Source organism: Sciurus carolinensis, chromosome 11, assembly GCF_902686445.1.
Source record: "Sciurus carolinensis chromosome 11, mSciCar1.2, whole genome shotgun sequence".
Taxonomy (NCBI): domain Eukaryota; kingdom Metazoa; phylum Chordata; class Mammalia; order Rodentia; family Sciuridae; genus Sciurus; species Sciurus carolinensis.
In genome coordinates this window covers 50,561,209-50,581,465 of record NC_062223.1, presented here as the reverse complement: position 1 = coordinate 50,581,465, position 20,257 = coordinate 50,561,209, and the positions used below count along the sequence as shown (strand labels likewise).

The 20,257-nt window shown below is 36.7% G+C and overlaps 1 protein-coding gene across 1 annotated transcript in view; it reads right to left on the bottom strand.

Moving 5' to 3' along the window:
- Positions 1-7,762: 7,762 nt before the first annotated feature.
- Slc5a12 (solute carrier family 5 member 12) overlaps positions 7,763-20,257 on the bottom strand; it is a 61,729-nt gene continuing 49,234 nt past the window's right edge. The window contains exons 11-15 of the mRNA XM_047518593.1: positions 19,908-19,994; positions 18,079-18,239; positions 14,688-14,791; positions 9,996-10,123; positions 7,763-7,948 (exon numbers count right to left, since the gene is read on the bottom strand). Of these exons, the coding sequence (XP_047374549.1) occupies positions 7,802-7,948; positions 9,996-10,123; positions 14,688-14,791; positions 18,079-18,239; positions 19,908-19,994 (627 nt within the window). The 3' untranslated portion in view covers positions 7,763-7,801. The remainder of the gene's footprint in view (positions 7,949-9,995; positions 10,124-14,687; positions 14,792-18,078; positions 18,240-19,907; positions 19,995-20,257) is intronic.

Below are 20,257 nucleotides of genomic sequence, written 5' to 3'. Positions count from 1 at the left end.
GATGCAATGTCACATTGATGCTAATTATATTTTGTACTCAACACAGATGGAAAAGGCAGCTTGATTAGGTATTGGGAAGGTAATAAGAATTCTGTTTTAATTAGCTTTTCCTCAGTGTGACCAAAATACCTGACAAGAACAACTTAAAGGAGGAAACGTTTATTTTGGCTTATGGTTTCAGAGGTTCAGTCCATGATTGACTAATTCCATAGCTCTGACGTAAAGTGATGCAGAACACTGTGGCAGAAGAAAATGGAAGAAGAAAACAGCTCAGAAGATGGCCACCAGGAAAAAGAGAGAGCTAGCTCCACTCACTAGGGACAAAATGTAAGCTCCAAAGGCATGCCCCCAGTGACCCATCTCCTCTAGCTACTCCCCACTGCCTACAGTTATCATCCAGTGGATTAAGCCACTGATTATGATTAGCTCTCATAATCTAATCATTTAACCTCTGAACATCCTTGAATTGTCTCACACATAAGCTTTTGGGGTATACTGCATATCTAAGCCATAAGATTCCTCCCCTGGCTCCCCCAAATTCATCCCCATCTCACAATCAAAAATTAAGTTAGTTCATTTTCAAAAGTCTCCATAGTTTTAACAGTTTCAGCATTATGTAAAACTCCAAGTTGGAAGTCTCCTCATACTCAAGGAGAACTCTCATCTTGAACCTCTGTAAAACTCAAGTTCAGTACATTCAATGTATAACAGCACAGAGTAAACATTTCCATTCTACAAGGGAAAAATAGTGGCACAGAATGAAGGGATGGTACCAAAGCAAGACTAAAATTCAGCTGGGTAAACAAGTTCTATAACTCCATGTCCAGTATCTGGGTCACACAGTATCATGATGTTCTCAGTTTTGCCTCTACATAGCTGATTCCTGCAACTTTCGTCAGATGTTACATGGTATTGTCATCTTTTAATGTCAAGGATCTTCATTTCTACTTTGGCTCCCTTTTCACATCTTCATACATCAACCTCTCAAGGGCAGCCTGCAGGGACTCCTACCCTATTATGATTTCCCTACCCCACTCAGGCCTTCCTTTGAAATCTAGGTGGCAGCTTCCATGACCCCCTAACTCTAATATTCTGCATTCTTGAGCACCAGAACCATATGGTTCATTCATGGGTCTGTCACCATTGTAAGCAGTAGCCAACAACCTGGGACTATGGATTCAGCAACCACTGAGTGCCTGGTGATAGAGCATTGTGAAACAACTTCCTAAGCCCCCTGTCTAACAGGATCCCCCTCTGATCTCTTCTTGAACCTGAGATGGGTATGGCCTTGCCAATTCCTGAGATACTGTCAAGTCATATTTCCTATTGCCTCTTGGTAAAGTACTTTGCATCTCTTTAGTGGCTATAATATCTTTAACAACCACATCTTTCTTGGCCCAGATTTACTCCTACTTTTCTGGCCAAAATGAGTTTTTCAAATCTTTACACTCTGCTTTCTACTTCTAATTATCACAATAACCTTGACTATAAGCTACTAGCAATATCCACGTGACTGCCTGAATGGTATGCCATTTTGAAATTTTATCTGCCAGATTAATTAGTTCATCACATTTAAATTCATCTTCAAAGATCATTTTAGAACATGGACAAAATGTAGACAATTTCTTTGTAAAAATGTAACACAAATGTCCTCCAGTCCAATTTCTAGTAGTGTCCTCCTTCTGCTCTGAAACTTCATGAGTCCAAACTTTAATGTCCACAGCCCTGTCAGCATTCTTGTCTTCTGAGTTCCCTCTAGAATTTCCCATTAAGGTCTGCTTACAATATACCAAAGCTTTTCTGGCTTGAATCTCTAAACTTTTCAAATTCCTTCCTTCAAAATTCAAAAAGTTCCATAAGTTTCTAAACCACATGGTCAGTTAATCATAGCAACAAGTCTTCGTCTCAGTACCAATTTCTGCTTTATTTGGCTTTCCTTGCTGTGAGAAAAAGACCTAACAATAATAGTTCAAGGGAGGAAGTTTATTTGGAGCTAACGGTTTCAGAGGATCAGTCCATTAACAGCCACATAACTCGGCCCAAGATGAAGCAGAACACCATTGTAGAGGTTGTAACTAAGGATATCAGGTCAGAATATGGCAAGTAGGAAGCAGAGAGAGCTAGCTCCATTCATCAAAAACAAAATGTAAACCACAAAGGCATACCTCCAGTGACTTACTATCTCCAGCTACACCCTATCTACCTATGGTTACCGTATCAGTAGATAATCCACCAATTAGGTTACACCTCTGATAATCTAATTATTTCACCTCTGAATGTTCTTGCATTGTATCACATATGAAGTTTTGGTGGATCCTTCATATCTCAACCATAACACACCCCATCACACATAAGTTTTTTTTTTTTTTTTGGTCACGCATGTTCTGGATCTATGAATAACCATCAAAATCTTCTTGGAACAGCACTTTTAGCACAGATACAACACATGCCAAGAAAAGAGGACATTCAAGAACATCATAGCCAATAGTCAATCAAAAGCCTCCACCATGCCTAGTTTTCATTGATTTGATGGTCAATATTGAAAATCTAGGTTTCCTGCAGCATCACTTATCTGGATATGACTGAATTGATCAATTTGGGGCAGTTAAAGATAGACCCTGGATATGCTTTTGCATGCACACATCACTGTCAAATGTTTTATTACCTATTGTCTGTGGGATATGCCCGACTCAGTCCTACTATAGTCATGAGAAATTTGTACTCCATTTTCTTCCCCCATCACAGTATTATAATGAACCCCAAGGATAGTTCTAGGATTTGGTCCAGAGAATCAATGAACAACCATTTCATTATTGATATTTGTAACTCTGTTTCTGACACAAAGGGAAATATTTCTCTATATGCATTCCTATTCAAAAAAATATGCCAACATCACATTGGCCAAAGGAAAGATTAATTGGGCTTTAACTTGAATCATTGATCAGTCCAAGTTCCTGCTACCTTGGATTTGTGTCTTTGTTTTGGTGAAAAGTTACCTTCAATTGAACTTGCCATCTAGGTTCATATGAAAAACCATACTCATAACCCCATAAATGGCTTGCTTTCTAGAGAACATAAATATTATAGCCACTGCATCCTAACCTGACTTGCATTAAGACATCTTTTTTTAAAAAGTAAATGAAAGCAGACAGGTTGATAGAGAAAATTCTCATAACTGCAATCAGTTACAGTTTCTGGTACTATCAAAGTCCATACCCAGGGAGATGTAGCGGCCTCTAAATCTAATCTTACTACTCTAAGACTGGACTATTGTATGCTTCTGCACAACTCTCCTTTGAGAAAATCTCTTGTTCCACATTTACCTGGATCTAAGTAAGTGTGTGTTGCACAAGACAGTTAGCTGTGAAGGTGTTATTTCACATCTTTCCTTAAGAAGAAAGGAGTTAAACCTCTAGGTCTTGCACTGTCTGCCTTGATACTTTTTTCCATCTTAATTCTTTCTGCATGGAAAAAGTCATGTCTCTTTCTTTGTTTTTCAGAAAGCTTTGCTTCTTCAATTATTAGGTAAAAAACAAAACTTAAATTTGAGATTTATTTACACAGTCCCCATAAACATAATTGTTGTGTGGGTGACTAGACACCTTTGGTACCAAGGCTATCTGATGATTATTTTGTCAGTGCCCATGGAATTCAGTGTTACTGGGTAAATCTTTAGTCCAAATTGAATATTTTGTATTGAAAAATAGTATGAGCACATGCTACTTTTCTTGATACCTGTGTCTAAGAAAAGAGATGGCAAAGATATTTGTGGAAGCAATTTTTTGGAGATTGTGGGAGCAACCTAGGAACTTACTACCTAGGCAAAGAGTCTACTCTGCAGGTCCTCTTCAGTTTCTGCTGTTCATACACCCTATCTTTCTGACTAAAAAGCAAACCACAGTTTATCTATAAACAACCAAAAGGAAATGAAGTTTTAAAATCTTCTTCAACTTTTTCTTCTAATCTGTTAAAATGTATGTAATTAAATCTAGTAAGTTTAATTTTGGCAACTACAATTTTAAATACTGAAGACAAAAATGTACTTAAAAGTGTATGAAATTTTGATCTTGTAAAATTTATCTCCATTGGTTTCTATGTTGTCATTTTGAAGTAGGAAAAGCTACTAGAATCCTATAATTAAGAAGAGAATTTGAGGATGACCATAGGAGAGAATAAATTGCTCCATCCATTTTTTACCCCCTTCAGGAAGAGAAATTCTTTGCCATCATATATTTAACCAGATAATTATAAATGTTAATTTTCTTACTTCACAGACCATCTGAACATCTTAAAGACTTATGTGCTGTATTGTTAATCATTAAAAATTCCTTTCAAACTCTCAACAAATTTAAAGTCAATTTAAATAATTTTTATTCTGGTGATATAAACAAAATTAAGTTTTAATAAAGTGCCCATAAGTCAGCATTCTTGAAAGCAATTATCAGTAAAGATACATAAATCCATTTATGGATACATTTATAATGTATATTCCAGATCAATGAGTGACATTGCTTCATTGCTCAGTTTGCAAATTCATCCAGACTTTATTTTACTGATATGAATAAGCAATTTGGGCTGTTTATTTTCCTAAACATGCAATTACAATAGGACATTAAATAAATATATGACACAATAATCCTTAGCCTCAGAATGTGTCCAAAAAAAGGTTCTGTAATTGGTACTATTGGGTGTTCTGAAATTTGTATATACACCTGAAGTTATTATTATTTTATACAGGGGCTTGAACCCAGGGGAACTTAACCACTAAGCCACATTCCCAGTCCTTTGTTATATATTTTATTTAGAGACAGGTTCCTGCTAAATTGCTTAGAGCCTCATTAAGTTGCTAAGGCTGGCTTCGAACTGATGATCCTTCTTCCTCAGCCTCCCATGTCACTGGGATTACAGGTGTGCGCCACCATGCCCAGCTACTTGAAGTGATTCTGGAAATTTCTGAGAACAAATAGGCTAGTGTTCACAAAAGATAGTATCATTACATATTGTTCTACTTAGTTTACAACAGTCAGATTTATTTAATTATAAAACCCTCTTGATATTTACTTTGTGTGTGTGTGTGCATGCGTGTGCACATGAGTGTGGGTCCTAAATCCCAGTGGACCAAATATTACAGGCATTATCCAAAAAAGAATCCATTTTACTTAATATGGCAAAGCTTACCATGATATGTATACTGCCTTAATCTATAAGGTTTACATTGAAGATTTTTGGATAGATGACCATCTTACATTCCATTCATACAAGGAATACTCACATTTTTCATTGCAACGTTCTTCAATCAGAATTTATTTTTAAAAGAAACAAATAATTATATACCTTAATTACACATCACTCTCCACAATTTTTTCCTAAGATTAACAAATTGTATAAACATGGCACTATATTTTGCAGTATCCAGGACTCTAAAATTAAAAGATGCATACATTTTTGGAAATGCAAACTCATCTTTTGAGCATTCTAACTGCTCATTGGGAAACAACTCTTTGGGAATTTGTGACATGACTGTTAATTTATATCTTATGTTTATCTCATTTCTAAGACTTAAAGTGCACTAGTGATACACATTCTAAGCAGTGTCTGGAAAATCCCAAAAAGAAACAAAAAAATAATTTAAATGAAAATGAACACAATTGTCTTCATATACCACGGCATCATTGGATGTTCTGTATGGGCAGTCACGGAGCTAAACACTTCCTATAATATACCCTCTTGCTCTAGAACTTTAAAATTTATTTTCTGCAGTTTGGTTATTAAGTACCCACATCTGTTGGAACAAGGTGAGCTAGCACATATGAACTGGATGAGCAGAGTGTAAGACCTGTGGACATATATTTTTGACCAAAAAAGGTTCTATGGCTGGTGAAATCTCTTACAGCTAGCAAGCTAATTGCAATGAAAGTTCATTTACATGTGCTGTCCTAACAGACTTCTATAAGAAATTAGAAAAAAAAAAATTCCATTCAAAATAGCCTCAAAAAGTACCTGGAAATAAATTTAACCAAAGAGGTGAAAAACTTCTACTGTGCCCATTCTAGAACACCAAAGAAAGATCTTGAAAAGACCTTATAAGATAGGAAGATTGCCTATGTTCTTGGGTAGGCAGAATTAATATTGCCAAAATGGCCCTACTACCAAAAGCACTACCCAAGTTCAGTGCACTCCCATCAAAATACCAAAGAACAAGAAAATACAATTCAAAAATCGTATGAAAGAATAAAAGACCCAGAATAACCAAAGTAATCCTGAACAAGAAGAGTAATGTTGTAGGCATCAGAATATCAAACTCAAATTATACTACAGAGCTATAGTGAAAATAAACAAAAAAGACCAGTATTGTATTCACATAAAAATATACATAAAGATCAATGGAACAGAATATAAGATGCAGAGACAAATCCACAATAGATACAGTCATCTGATACTTGACAAGTTGCCAAAAACATACTTCGGACAAAGATATCCTTTTTAACAAAAGGTGTTGGGAAAACTGGATATCTCTAAGAATCACCCTAGATCCCTGTACCTGACCCTGCACAAAAGCCAAGTGGATTCAAAGATCAAAATTCAAAAGCCAAAGTGGATTCAAAGATCTAGGAATTAGAGGGGAACATTGCAACTGCTAGAAGAAAACACACTCCAACACGCTGGCACAGTCTTTAACAAGACTCCTAAAGCTCAAGGAATAAAACCAAGAATCAATAAGTGTGGTGGCATCAAATTAAAAAGCTCTGCACAGCAAAAGGAACATGAGTGTGAAGAGAAAGACTTTCAGAATGGAGGAAGCTCTTTGACAGTCATTCTTCTGACAGGAGATTAATATCCAAAATATTAAAAAAAAAAAACTTAGATCAATAAGGTGCTCCTTTTCTCTTTACCTTACCTTAGAGAAAGACTCCAGACTTCTTGTTAAGCACACAATCGATTTGCCTTTATAAAATGGTGGAAAGGAAGAAAGAAACACTGCCCCAACACCAGGTAGGAAAGAGAGCATTTAGTTATAACTGCTCCCACTGATGAGACACACTTATCCCCCATCTGTGCTTTGTATATTACCTTTAAAGTTTGATCAGACAGCTCTGGCAATGGGAATGACTAAAAGAGGCTTAAAGGTGGCATTGGGAGAATGCTTGTAGCATTTAAGTGTTCTGCCAGCAGCTATAAGATAGGGGGGTGCAAAACATGTCTACATATATGTGAGGCATGAGTTTGGGAGTGACATCCTTCTCATTATACCAATCGTGTCAAAGAAGCATTTACTATGCAGATTCCCTTTTCCCATTCTGCTTCTATAATTCCAAGATATTGATGGTTAAATCTGCAAAACAGAGGTTAAGGGTCAAGCTCTGTGGTAAAACAGGTGTTTAGCATGAACATGGGCCTAGGTTCAGTCTCCAACACACACACACACACACACACACACACACACACACACACACCAGAGAACAAACTAAACAAAACAATATTAAAAACACAAAGAACCTGAAGTTTAATATGACACAAATCACCTTCTTTGACTCCTTGCACTATGGTGAAATCTAGTCCCAATTTATTAAAGAAGGGAATCCCCAGGCATATACAGCATTGCTGATTTTTGCACCTCAAAACTGGGGATTTGCAAAGAATATCCTGAGGTACAGTCATTTCATCAGTATAAATAAGTATAAATAGATTCTGAACACCCTTGTCTTCTAATAATGACTGGTATACAAGTCTACTAACAATAGGCAAGAAGTGTGTATGTGTGTGTGTGTTAGTGTGTGTGCACACACTTGCATGTATTGTCCTAGAAATAAGTAATTTTCTCTAATGCCATATTGTTTTGGCTTTTGTCCTTGGGATCAGATCCTGGAACATGAGCCAGGCCTTCTTGCTGGAGTCCATTCTGCAATACAGATTCATTCCCTTGTTTCCAGGCATTCTCAAGGTTGTCCTGAGAAAAATGGAAAGACACATCATAACAAAATAGTCTTCATGTACTCCAACCCACCTAGAGGGATATATTGCTCAGGTCTCCCTTTCAAATAATAACTCCATACAAAAGTGGTCCAATAACTGAACCAAGATTTCCTAACTGATAATCTTGAGAATAACAAAAAAAAAAGTTTATTGAGCATTTACAATGTCTTGTGTTACCTGAGGAAATTTATACATCTCTCATTCAATACAGCAATTCTGTGAGGTAGTCCTCTTACCCCATGAGGAGAGAAAAGCCTGTGATTCAGAGGGCAATGGCCTGTTCCTGCCTATTGACAGCAAGCCCTCTGGAAGGTAACTGGAATACCTGCATGTAATCTCCCCTGCAGACTACTCAACGTTTTTTGACAAAGGAACCTAATAGTGACACCCTCCATCTTCTCTCCCACTCTCAACTCAGCCTTGAGAATGTAAGCTTGTATCGACAGAATTTATGACTTATATGAGGAAATTCTCAGGAAGATAAGTCTGTAAACTGGTTCATAATGTGATTCTTCAAGAACTTCTCCGAAATCCACTTACACAAACAAAAGATTATTCAACCACTGCCTTCTCAGAAAACTAAATTGCTGATCTGGATAAATGTGACCTCTCCAAACTATAAATTGTTGAATGGGGCTGACTCCTTATTTATAAAACCATTGCTTGCTTACCAAGTCTGGCTCAGGACCCCTACCCACCTCTGTTCTCCTTTTCGAACTTTCATATCATGGTTTTTTCCAGTTCTAATCAGAGCCCTGAATATGCATTTAAATATCCCCCTGAAAACTCTTGATCCCAGAACCCATTCTGAGCCTCTGAATGGTACTCTTCCCAAATCTGATAGGTATTAAATTTAGTTTTATGTCATATACACAATTATGGGGACAAGAACAATTGACAGATGAAAAATAAATGATGTGATATGGGTTAAGAGTCTGAAGTCATATGAGAGTAAAATGGGGATGAAAAAGTGGAAATAAGCTTGTACTAAAAAAGAAAACCAAAAAAACCCAAAAGATTACTCCTGCCATTCATTCATCAAGTTTGGAGGGCAGACTGATGAGCCAGCTGCAAAACCGGCAGGAAACATTGCTTCCCTGAAGTCCTGGAGCTGTCACCTTCCATAATAACTCTTTGTCTGACTATTGTACTCTTGCCAATGCTGACCTGGGAAGTTTAGGGAAGTTTTGGTTTTATTTCCTGCTTCCTTTTAACACCTCTTAGAATCCTTCAGCAAAAGCCCCAACCTTGCAAAAGACATATCCATCCCCCACTCTTGTAGAGGGTGGTATTATGTGGGTCCTCTGCAGCACCCTAGCATGCTGTATCAAGTGCAACTTGATCCGACTGCAGGCTATTCCTGATGGTTCTTGGCTAATGAGAACTTGGTAGTTCTCATATAGTGCGTCTAGCTCTGTCTGACCTAAACACACTTAGTGGAGTAAAGAGGCTGGAAAGTTAGATGTCTCTTTTTGCATCTCTGCCTATAAGTTTCTCCAGTATTTTATATATATCCCAAAGAACAAGGAATGTCTCTCTATTTCACTCTGCATAATCGCCTGCTCCCATGCTCAGTTCTCAGACAAAAAAAGCTGAAATTAGGAGAAGTTAAATAATTCATGCAAGGACAGTAAGACACAGGACTGGATTAGTCCCGAGGCTGTATGTATCTAAAGCCTGGGTTTTAGCCCTTACCAGAGACTGTGGCTCCTTGTTCCCTTTTTATTATTTATTTTTATATTTTGCCTAGAATTCACCTTCACAGGGGTTAAAAGGAACTTTGAAAATGGATCACTTGCAGTGCAGATTCAAGGCACATTTACCTATCATCATGTTCACAGGCTTAAAAGATAACCAGCTGAGGAAACTCTGAAGTTGAAATCTAGATTCTTTCAAGTTGTAACATTCACTGCTTTCTTTCACCAAGCCCTGCCTTTCCGCCTTGCAACTGGCTCAAAATGGGCAAAACAGGAATGAATCCCTTTGAGCCAAGTCTTATTTTCAAAGCTCAATCTGCTTACCTGCTCTGTCCCACGGTCATGCTGAACTCCACACCAGCACAGAGTTTTGTATTTCTTAGACCAAAAGCAAAATAAATTGCAAACTGGTCTAATTAAGAGTGGGTCAACATCCTTGCCTCTTTGGGGACCTATTAACAAAAGAACAGGTGGATTCGAATTTTAAAGGCTTCAGGATTTAAACATTTGTCAACTTGAGAAGTAATTTGCTTCTTACATAAGGGTGAAAACAGGACTGACAGGTTAATAAATAGAACTTGGTTAACTCCTGAAAGAAAGGAGTTGGGGTTACTTTTAAGAAAACCATGAACCGTCGTCAGTTCAGGTAAGCTCACATCTATAGAGTTTAACAGAGAGGACACATTTATTTTAAAATGTTTAGAATGGAAAACTCTGCTAATAACCTTCACAGGTCAACAAAGGGGAAAGCAGGAATCACATTCATTCAAGAAAGCTCTTAGTTTTTATCCAAATCAGATATAATATTCAAGGTTATTTAAGTCACTATTTGTAAAATTTTACTGTTTCCTCCTGTCATTCAAGCATCCACCTCCAGGACAAGCAATCCTGTTATTCTCCCCAGCCACTCTAGACTTTCTTCTGTGCTTTTTCATACTCTTAAAATATACCTGCTCAATACCACATTCCTTCAAATCCTGCTGTTGAACAAGATTCACAATAATGCTAAAAATAATATTTAAAGGATCATAATGTTCCTCCTCCCAAAACCTTTGCAAATTTTGGTTTATCATAACTATTTATGAATACTCAATCTCATTAAATGTTAGCCATGAGTCTGACAGCCAGATTAGTCTAAAAGACCTAAAGGAAATGGTGGAATAGGAGTTACATGTACCAAGAAGATTCTTCCGATGTACTAGACAGTGTGCCCATCCACGAGCATTTCCTCAAATTTCTTTCTAGGGACATAAAAAAGTAGATTTTCAAAATTGCAAGTACACTTTCAAATAAGATCTTCCCTGGTACTATGTGATTCTGTCAAGAGATATTTGACCAAAGAGAATTCTATTGTTATTAACAAATACTATTTATCAATTAGTGCCTTCTAAAATCTAGACACATTTTATCTAAATTACTTCCTTTAGTTAGGCAAGTGTTGTTGATGAGAAATGTTCTTAAGACCTACTAAATGATGAAGCAAGAAAGTAACCATATGTGGTTTTAAAGCCTTTAACACCCAATTTGCCCTAATGTCTGTGTATGTGTGAGGTGGAGGAGGGCAAAACCTCAAAATACTATCCGAGCATGTTCTGAATCAGAGGAATTTAATTTAGAACCAAACTGTTATGGTTTGGATGTGAGGAATCCCCCAAAAGTTCATGTGTGAGATAATGCAAAAAGGTTCAGAGGAGAAATGATTGGGTTGTGAGAGTCTTAATTCAATCAGTGATTTAATCCCCTCTTAGAGATTAACTGAGTCGTAACTGAAGTGGTAGGGTGTGGCTACAGGAGGTGGGAATTGGGGCTTGGCTTTGGGTAGTGTTGAGTGGAGACACTCTTTGCTTCCTAATGATGTGAGCTGCTTCCCTCTGCCACACTCTTCTGCCATGATGTTCTGCCTCACCCGAAGCCCTGAGGAATGGAGCTGGCCTTCTGTGGACTAAGACCTCTGAAACCATGAGCCCTCAAATAAACTCTTCCTCCTCTATAATTGTGCTGGTTGGGTCATTTAGTCATAGCAGTGAAAAAGCTGACTAAAACACAAACAATTCCAGGGTTTCAAGAAGAAGATGTTTGAAACATTCCAACAAATAATATAGATTTGAGGTTTGCTAAAAAATAAAGGAGTCTTTGTTTCATATTGATTTAGGATCTGTTTCCATCTAGAAAAAAAATGAGTTTGAAAGATTATACAGTAAAGCAAAATAGCAGGCTATAGTTCTCTATCAGTAGGAAGTTAAAAATGAAAATGAAACTTAAATCATGAGTTTATGGCTTTAATCATGAGCAAGACCTTGGGGACTGAACATAATTGAACTTAGACTACAGGACTATGGACATATGTGTATGAAAGGAGAGGTCAAAGGGAATGAGATCATTTCCTGTAGACAAATGAGTTTTTCTTAGGAAAGAAGTTTCCAGAAAAAGGGGAAATGTCATGACTTGTATTACAACTTTGATTGAATTTGGAGAAGATCCCCCTTTCTCTGAACAGAACCAACCATATACAAAGGTGATGAGTGTGACCTAGAATCCATTCCTTGTTTATTTCCTCTGCTGCCCACCCTGTGCAGAGTACAAGCCCCCTAACTCTATAGAATCCCTGATTTCAAGACATAGACTATACTGGAAGTCAGAAATGCCAGGTCAGGAATGAAAAGGAGTTCATGGGAGAGTATAAAATGTCAGAAACTTTGGAAAAAAGACACTGTCCACAAAGTTTCAATAGAAAGAGAAAGATGTGTGTGTATAAGTATATGAGAAAGAGAAAAGAGAGAGGGAAAGGGAGAGAAGAGAGTGAGAGACTAAAGGAAGGTTGGTCACATTAAATAATCAGGAATCAGAATGGTGTAGGATTTCTCAGAAACAAACTGAAAGAAGACAAATGAGCTACATCATATCATTAATATAGAGCTACACAATTCCTATTGATTTAGAAAGTAGTACAGTAACCTTGTCTGAAAAGATCAATGATCTAAGGCGAGAATCAACAAAATTTTTCTGTCAAGGACTGAAGAGTAAATATTTAAGATTTTGCTGGCCAGAGAGTCTAGGTTGCAATGATTTAACTCTCTTAGCAGAGTAAAATCAAATAATAGTAAAATGGTGGGCATGCTGTGTTTTTATAAAGCTTTCTTTACAAAAACAGGTGGTAAGTCAGATTTAGCCTTAGTTTTAAAAACTTGATGTAAGAGATAAAAATAATGGACTAATTAAAGGTTTTATATCTGAGACTTGCAGCCACCTGGCAGGTGAGATAAAAAATTGATAAGATTCAGATGAGTACAAAGAGCTGTACACTGAAAAGCAGAGCAGCATAAAGCTCTGCATAATGCTCTACTGATAATGGAATGTTCTGGCCACTTAACCAACTAACGATGATCTTTGCCCTTGACTTAGGAAGTGGTATTTTCATTTCACATGACTGTAAAAAATAATGGAAAAAAACACTTTCAGCTGCCCAGTAGAATTTTGCCAATCATAAGACTTTCAAGTATATCTGAGCCCAACATCATCTTCCAGTAGCCAATCAGATAATGATTAATGATAGAAAGCCCTGAGTGCTAATCAACAGACATAATTACATGTGTCAGCAAGCATGAGTGATGTGAATAACATGCCTTTGAGGTACTAGATAATCTGAGAAAAGTAGAATTGAAACCATCCCTATTAAGACCAAGCAAGACTAAGTTTGGATATGGCACAGGAGAACAGATCCACAAAGGCCCTGCCTTGTCTACTAATCTTATCCTACAAAATTTAAGCAGTTTTAGTGTTTTTTAAAAAAACATTCAGTGGGCATGACAGAAGGTTTTTGAAAACCCCTTAGTGACCAGATGTGAGGGTATCAAATGAGCACCAGAACCTCATTTGAAAAGATAGGCACCAGGAAGTAGGAACATGTGACCACCAAGATCAATATTTTTTCAAAGGTTTTGTGGCATGAGACACTATTAGAGTGCTGCCTCTTGGTTTTAAGGATATTTCCTTAAGATTCCAGACATTTAGAAATAAAAGATGGGATTGCATCAGGATGGCTGATCATGTTCAAGATGGCAAAAAAAAAAAAAAAAAAAAATTCAATCTAAATGTAACACAAATGTTGCTGCATCAACACAAGAACATGTCAATTCTTATGTGCATCTGGAAAACACATAGACTGGCAAGTCACAGGGTTTGAGCACACATTTCCTACTTTACAATTAGGCAGTTGAAATTTTTGCTGTCCTATCAAGTGGTGAGTGACCACCTGACCAACACAGCTAGGTGTATCCTACTGGCAGCACAGAAGTTACCACTGTAAGTCAGGGTACTAAGGCAACATTTAAAGAAAATAAAATTTCATCTGAAATCATTTTTTATAAATAAAGGCATCTGGAGAATTATTACATGAAAGACTGGAGCCACAATATATGTGCTTTGTTCTTTATCATAACCAAGATATCCTTAGATTTAAATGAATAGTTAATGGTACTTATACTCAGAATGATAAGGCATTGGAGCTTGTGTATAGTATTCAGTTCACAATCAGCAGGAAAGTTACTGTTGAGATTTTATGTTGAGTAGAAATATTGAGTCCTGATTGCTTATGAATATATAATAGTAGCATAAAAGGAGACTATTTTAATAATTTATTTAGTTAAAATGCACAGGGCAGTGGAACAAGAGTATGGGCCCATTTCACCACCCCCAAGCACCATTGCTAATCCATTACCTCATGAACTTTGGCATTAAAATGATATTGAATCATCAGAGACTATGGTTCAAAGTACAGTGGTAAATATTAGAACCAAAGATGGCTTACAGTAAAGCTGATCACTGACCCCCGAAGAGCAGCTTCCAAAGGCAACAGTAGACTCTGCCCTTCTTTTCTAGCAAATTAGCCAAGTTTGATTTCATGAGATAGGAAAGTAGTGATGGGAAAAACTACCAGTAAGACAGCTACGTAGTACACAAATGCAAGAAGGAGCTTGATCTTCTTTAGTCCCAAAGAAAGGAGTTCAAGTAACCAACCTGTTATGAAGCTAATGATTACTCCAGCAGCAATGCATCCTAGGCAGCCCACAGCACTGAAGTAAAGGTAGGAGAGCGAGTACCAGGAATCAGCAATGGCAGGCCTGTGGCGAAAAACAGTACATGTCACCAGTTTCATTCGTTCTGAAGTGAATGACTTAGTGGAATGTTCAGGCTTATTTTAGGGTCTACCATTGCTTAAAACCCCAGAACTTAACATTTTGCCATTTGGTTATTTTTTAAAGATGAGTTAATGATACACAACCTGTGCTTCATATTCCACCAGAACCAAGTCATCCTTGAATTGCAAATACTTGCAATGAATTACAAGTATTTCATTGAGGACTGTGGCTTCCATTCATTTTGTATTATTTATTTTTCAGATGTGTATTAAGCTCATATTTAGTGCCTGGAATGGAGCCAGGCCATTAATGGTCTCCATATATGAACTAACAATCACAAAATTGACTTGGAAATGCATGGTGGAATAAGAACAAAGGATTGTGGGAGCTTTCAGAAAGAGGACCAACCTAAAATGATGTCCGAGACTATACTTCAGTTCATTTTTAAAGAGTGTTTACTAATCAGGAAAGGAGAGTAGTCAAGGACAGGATTTTGTATTCTAAAAAAAGAAGGATAATAAACACAGGCCAGAGGAAAGAAATAGCATAGTGGAGTGCTAAATATAAAAAGTTTGATATTATTCAACCATAAAATTTATGGAAAGGAAGGACTCTAACTGAATCTCAGAAGAAAGACAGAAGCATGATAAAGGAGTGTCCATATGCTATATAGCAAAGACCACCTTCTTAGTGTTCCATACTGAGCTCTACTACTTCACCATCCAGGAAAGCACAGAGCAGTTCTCCACTTACTACATAGTATTACGAGCTAACATACTAGATTATGAGAGTTCACTGCATGTCTTTTGCAGAAAAGTGAGGCAGAGATGACTATTCAACTCCAGGAAAGTTTGAATTGGTAGTGATGAAAATGGAGTCCAGGTGCAGGTTTCCCATGGAAGCAATTAGGGTCTATTTCCTTTCTCAGTGAAGTAATAGATTTGTTACTTCTCAGGAAAAACTATCCATTTACAATTGATTGGTGTTGGAAAATGCAACACATAGCCAGTTGCTTACATTCACTCAGAATGAGCAGCCTCATGAATACCACTGCTTTAAAAATTTTTTTAAATAAATGTCAGAAGAAGACCCACCTCCATTTCAGAAGATACCCTCTTACTTAATATCATGTGGGACAATAAATGGAACTATGCTAGAAATTTCTTTTTCTATACCTGCTACATCTAAGGACGTCTTCCCTTGGATTCAGAGTCATCATTGCAGGATGGCATCCCAGGTAATGAGAAGTCCTTACTGCTTACAAAAATGGGCTCTAAGGTGAGGATAAAGATGAACCCTGATTTCAGTGTGAAATGAGTGGAATAAATTTATTTGTTGTTTCCTCCCTGTTCTTTTCCCTTATAAAAAGAATGAGATATATGATATGACCTCAGGGAGTTCATTATGTAGTAGAAACATAGAACAACAACAACAAAAATAGGTAGAGAAGAAGGAGGAGCGAAGAGAAAGCCGAACAAGAAGAAACAGTAATAAGGTATGACTGGTAGCACAGGGAGGATCCAGACAATACGTTGAATGCTTTGGGAGGTTGTTTTAAGCATGGGCTTCAAGATGTCAGAGTTGTAGAAAAATTTTAAGAATGGAAGGATAATTTGTTTAGGCAAGGTTTTCTCAAATTTTGAGATTCTTTGAAATCTGTATCTCTCTCTCTCTCTCTCTCTCTCTCTCTCTCTCTATATATATATATATATATATATATATACATACATACACATATATAATACTTATATTTAATTTATTTTATATATTACATGTTTATTTATGGGAACATGGGAATGTTTAATCTGGATCTTGAAAGAGGAATGGATTCTAAGTAGAAATAAATGTTAAAAGGCATTCCTTTAAAATGAATACCTTGATTAAAGACTTAAAAAGTAGGAAAGAGTGGAATCTAGAGTAGAAGAAGGAGAAGGGTGGGAAATAACAGGACCCATAGGAAACATCTGCATTCTGAAAGGCATTTCATTCCAGAATAACAAGTTTGTCCTTTTTTCTATGTAGGCCCATAGAATATTCAAGTGATCCCAGTCTGGCAGTCATGCACTCAGAAAAGTGCTTCAGGAAAATACATCTAGTGAACATTTTGGATAGAGTGGATTAGAAGAGAAGATAGAGAAATGTGAGCAACCATGAGGACAAATAGAATAATTTCACTATCCTGAATTTTTTTAAATGCTAAAAGTAGCCTCAAGACTGACAAGGGCACTGGAAAGGAAAAGCCATGCCAGGCTTAGAGAGATATCCATAAATGTAATTTGCAAAATTATCTGACAATTTTTAGAATGCTGAGCCCAGGGAAAATGAGTCATAAAGGTAAGTATTGGTGAGAATCAGAAAAGAGCATTCAAATCTGAGGACCACAAAGTCTATATTCCTAGACTTGCCCATATATTCAGTTAGAATATGAGAATGAACATTAATATAGTAAGATACAGTGGTATACTAATGTGCTTATTTGTATATATATATATATATGAATACATACATGACTATATGTACACTAATATATACGTACACACACACACACATATATATATATATATATATAAATGTACATATATTTTCTCACTTTATCCTCTCAAAAACCCAGTAAAAAACATGTTAATAGCCTCATTTTAAATCAAGGGCTTCCAGAATGCAAAAAGTGATCAGTTCCTAATTTGTGCAATGATACAAAGTAGATAAATGGTAAAACCAAAATCCAAATCCAGGTATTTCTGATTTGAGAACTCATGGTATTTTCCCTACATCATACTGTCTCCTGTATTTTGGTATTTTTGATTTCTTAACACATCTAGAAATAGAAATGAAAATCTTTTGTTAGTCCCTGTGTTCACATAGCTTCATTTAGAAGATATAGATTTCCAACAGTGCCCCAACCCAGAATTTCCATAATCATTTTCCTCATTGTTCTCAAATCTCTTCTACTCAGAATCTTTATTCTTTTAAGGACACTAATGTCCTCAGACCCACCTATCTATTTTTCAAACTTCTAAGTTTTTTCTGTTTTGCACTCATATCTTCAATTTACCCCTCTTCCTGATTCGCTCTTGTACACATGAGTACAGAGAAACAGGTGTCTGAAGAAAGTAGCAGCCCTACATAATGCTCTTCACTGTTGGGCACTGAAATTATCTTTGGAGAACAAGATATATTTCCTCAGCCTTAACCCTGAGGAATGGACTTATCTCTAACCTGGCATCCTGATCTCTGAGACATAGTGTCTGCCATATTTAAAGCCAACATACCTGCTGGATAGCATTGGTGGTGCTGCTGTCGTCACATTTGGACACTGGTCTGTTGATAGCGACAAAGGCCATGTCTTAGAGTCTGGTGCAGGGTAAACAAAGGCCCCAATGGCTACCCAAAATGACAAAGTGATTCCAGTAACAAGGCCTCCTAGTGCACCCTTGATGAAGAAAAGAAAGTTAACAAGAAATTGGACAAAACTGTCTATTGAAAGAATCATGAGATGAGGAGTACTGTGCCAAAGAGATTCTGGCACCTCAAATCTTAGTCACACAGGCTGAAACACAGCCCAAATTACCTTCAGGTCAACTCTCCCAATACAGTTTCATTTAAGAATAACTTGTTCCTTAAATGAAGACACTGGAGAATTTCATAGAGATCATTATATTTAGATTTCTAACAAAAGTTATTTCTTTTGTTTCTTCCTCCTCATTCAGAAAGATATAAAACCTTAATTCCTTGCCAAAAATAAGTTTCAGAGGTTAAGGAAACCTTCACACAATGGAGACAATGCAGTCAATGCAGTCATTTTTTCATCAACAGCTATTATACAAAAATTTTTACTCATGTCTGTCATCCCAAGTGAGTTCACTGACTCCCAAGATTTGGACATTTTTGTTTGAGTCTAAATACTAGCAAGTAAGTGTATTTAATAGTACTACCAATGACAAGGCATAAGGTGACACAAATTTAAATATTTGCTATCCTCTGTCTGTACTAAGGTGGTTTCCCTGAATAAATAAAAGGACCGTAATTTACTAACATAGATAACAAGTTAAATGCACAATGCATTAAGATCTTGTACAGCTACTGCAGAGTTTTTTTGTGGCTAGGCAATAGTTTTCCCTCACATTATCTCTCAAGAACATAAATATCCTTGTAAACACCAATATCATAAAAGTTACCAATATAGAGTTTTCCTAATAACACTGCTGGCAAAATGTGCAAATGCCCTCATATTTACTATCCATCTATTCACTTTCTTTACCCAACCCCACATAATTTGTCTAAAAAGAGTTCAATAAGGGCCATATAGCCATAGATTCCAAATCAGTTGACTTGGTATTTATGGACTACTTTAGGGCATGCACATAAATAAACATAGAATCAGGTTACCTGGAGTTTGAAAACTTTCTAAAAATAAATGCATATGTGTAAGTATATGAATGACAAAAGTGAATGGCAATTTTCTAGATTGATAAAATCATGATATTTCAAATATTTTTATAATGTTATATTACTTTTCCAAACAAATATTAATTTTCATTAAGACTGCACAGTCATTGGAGCAACATTTTCTTGAAGTCACACTCCTAACATACCCATACAGCCAAATGAAAATGACTCAGTTATCATAGTATCCCAGGTTTGTCCCATCTCTTCCACATAGATTAATCAAGTAAATAAAGCTAGTTATAATTTTAGATGACTATAGACAAAATGAAACTACATGTAGTTTTATTTAAATTTAATTCTCACAATTCTATTTTAATGAAACTATTTTGAATCCAGTGTCTTTTTTAAAGTTCATTTTGTGGTCCCTTAATTGAGAGAAGTCTTAATCTAAACCTTAAAGAATTAGCTTTGATGTCATGACATATGGTAGTTAGTTCATGATCACCTCTTTCCTTTGCTTTTTATTTCTGAAAGGGCTTTACTGAAATCAAATATAGGAGGATTTGGATTCTGTTTGATTCTTAGTGTGAATTATTTTCCTAGCAAAGATGACTAGATTTTCCAAGCAGGGGTTAGAGGAAAGAGAGGTGAGGGAATATATCTAGGGCCTTATCCAAGCTTGGTATCAAGAAGAGGGATGTAGGATGCTTACCTTCCAGTTCACAAAAGGGAACACGAGTCCCAGAGTGAATAAACCCAACATTGGTCCTCCACACATGCCATGGATGCTGAGGGCAGCCTGTGGGATGAAGCAGACCAGATGAGCTCTACAACTCCACTCTATCTGTGGCTTACTGGCACTGTCTTTCTCTGGACCTGATAAGATTAGATTCAAGTCCTGACTATGCCATTTATTAATTATGTGCTTTCCTTAGGTCAAATCTGGATCCAGCATTGTGTTATGAGAGAGAGAGAGAAAGAGAGAGAGAGAGAGAGAGAGAGAAGGAAAATTACATACACATGCGCACACACACACACACACACATGCTTGAATATATATGT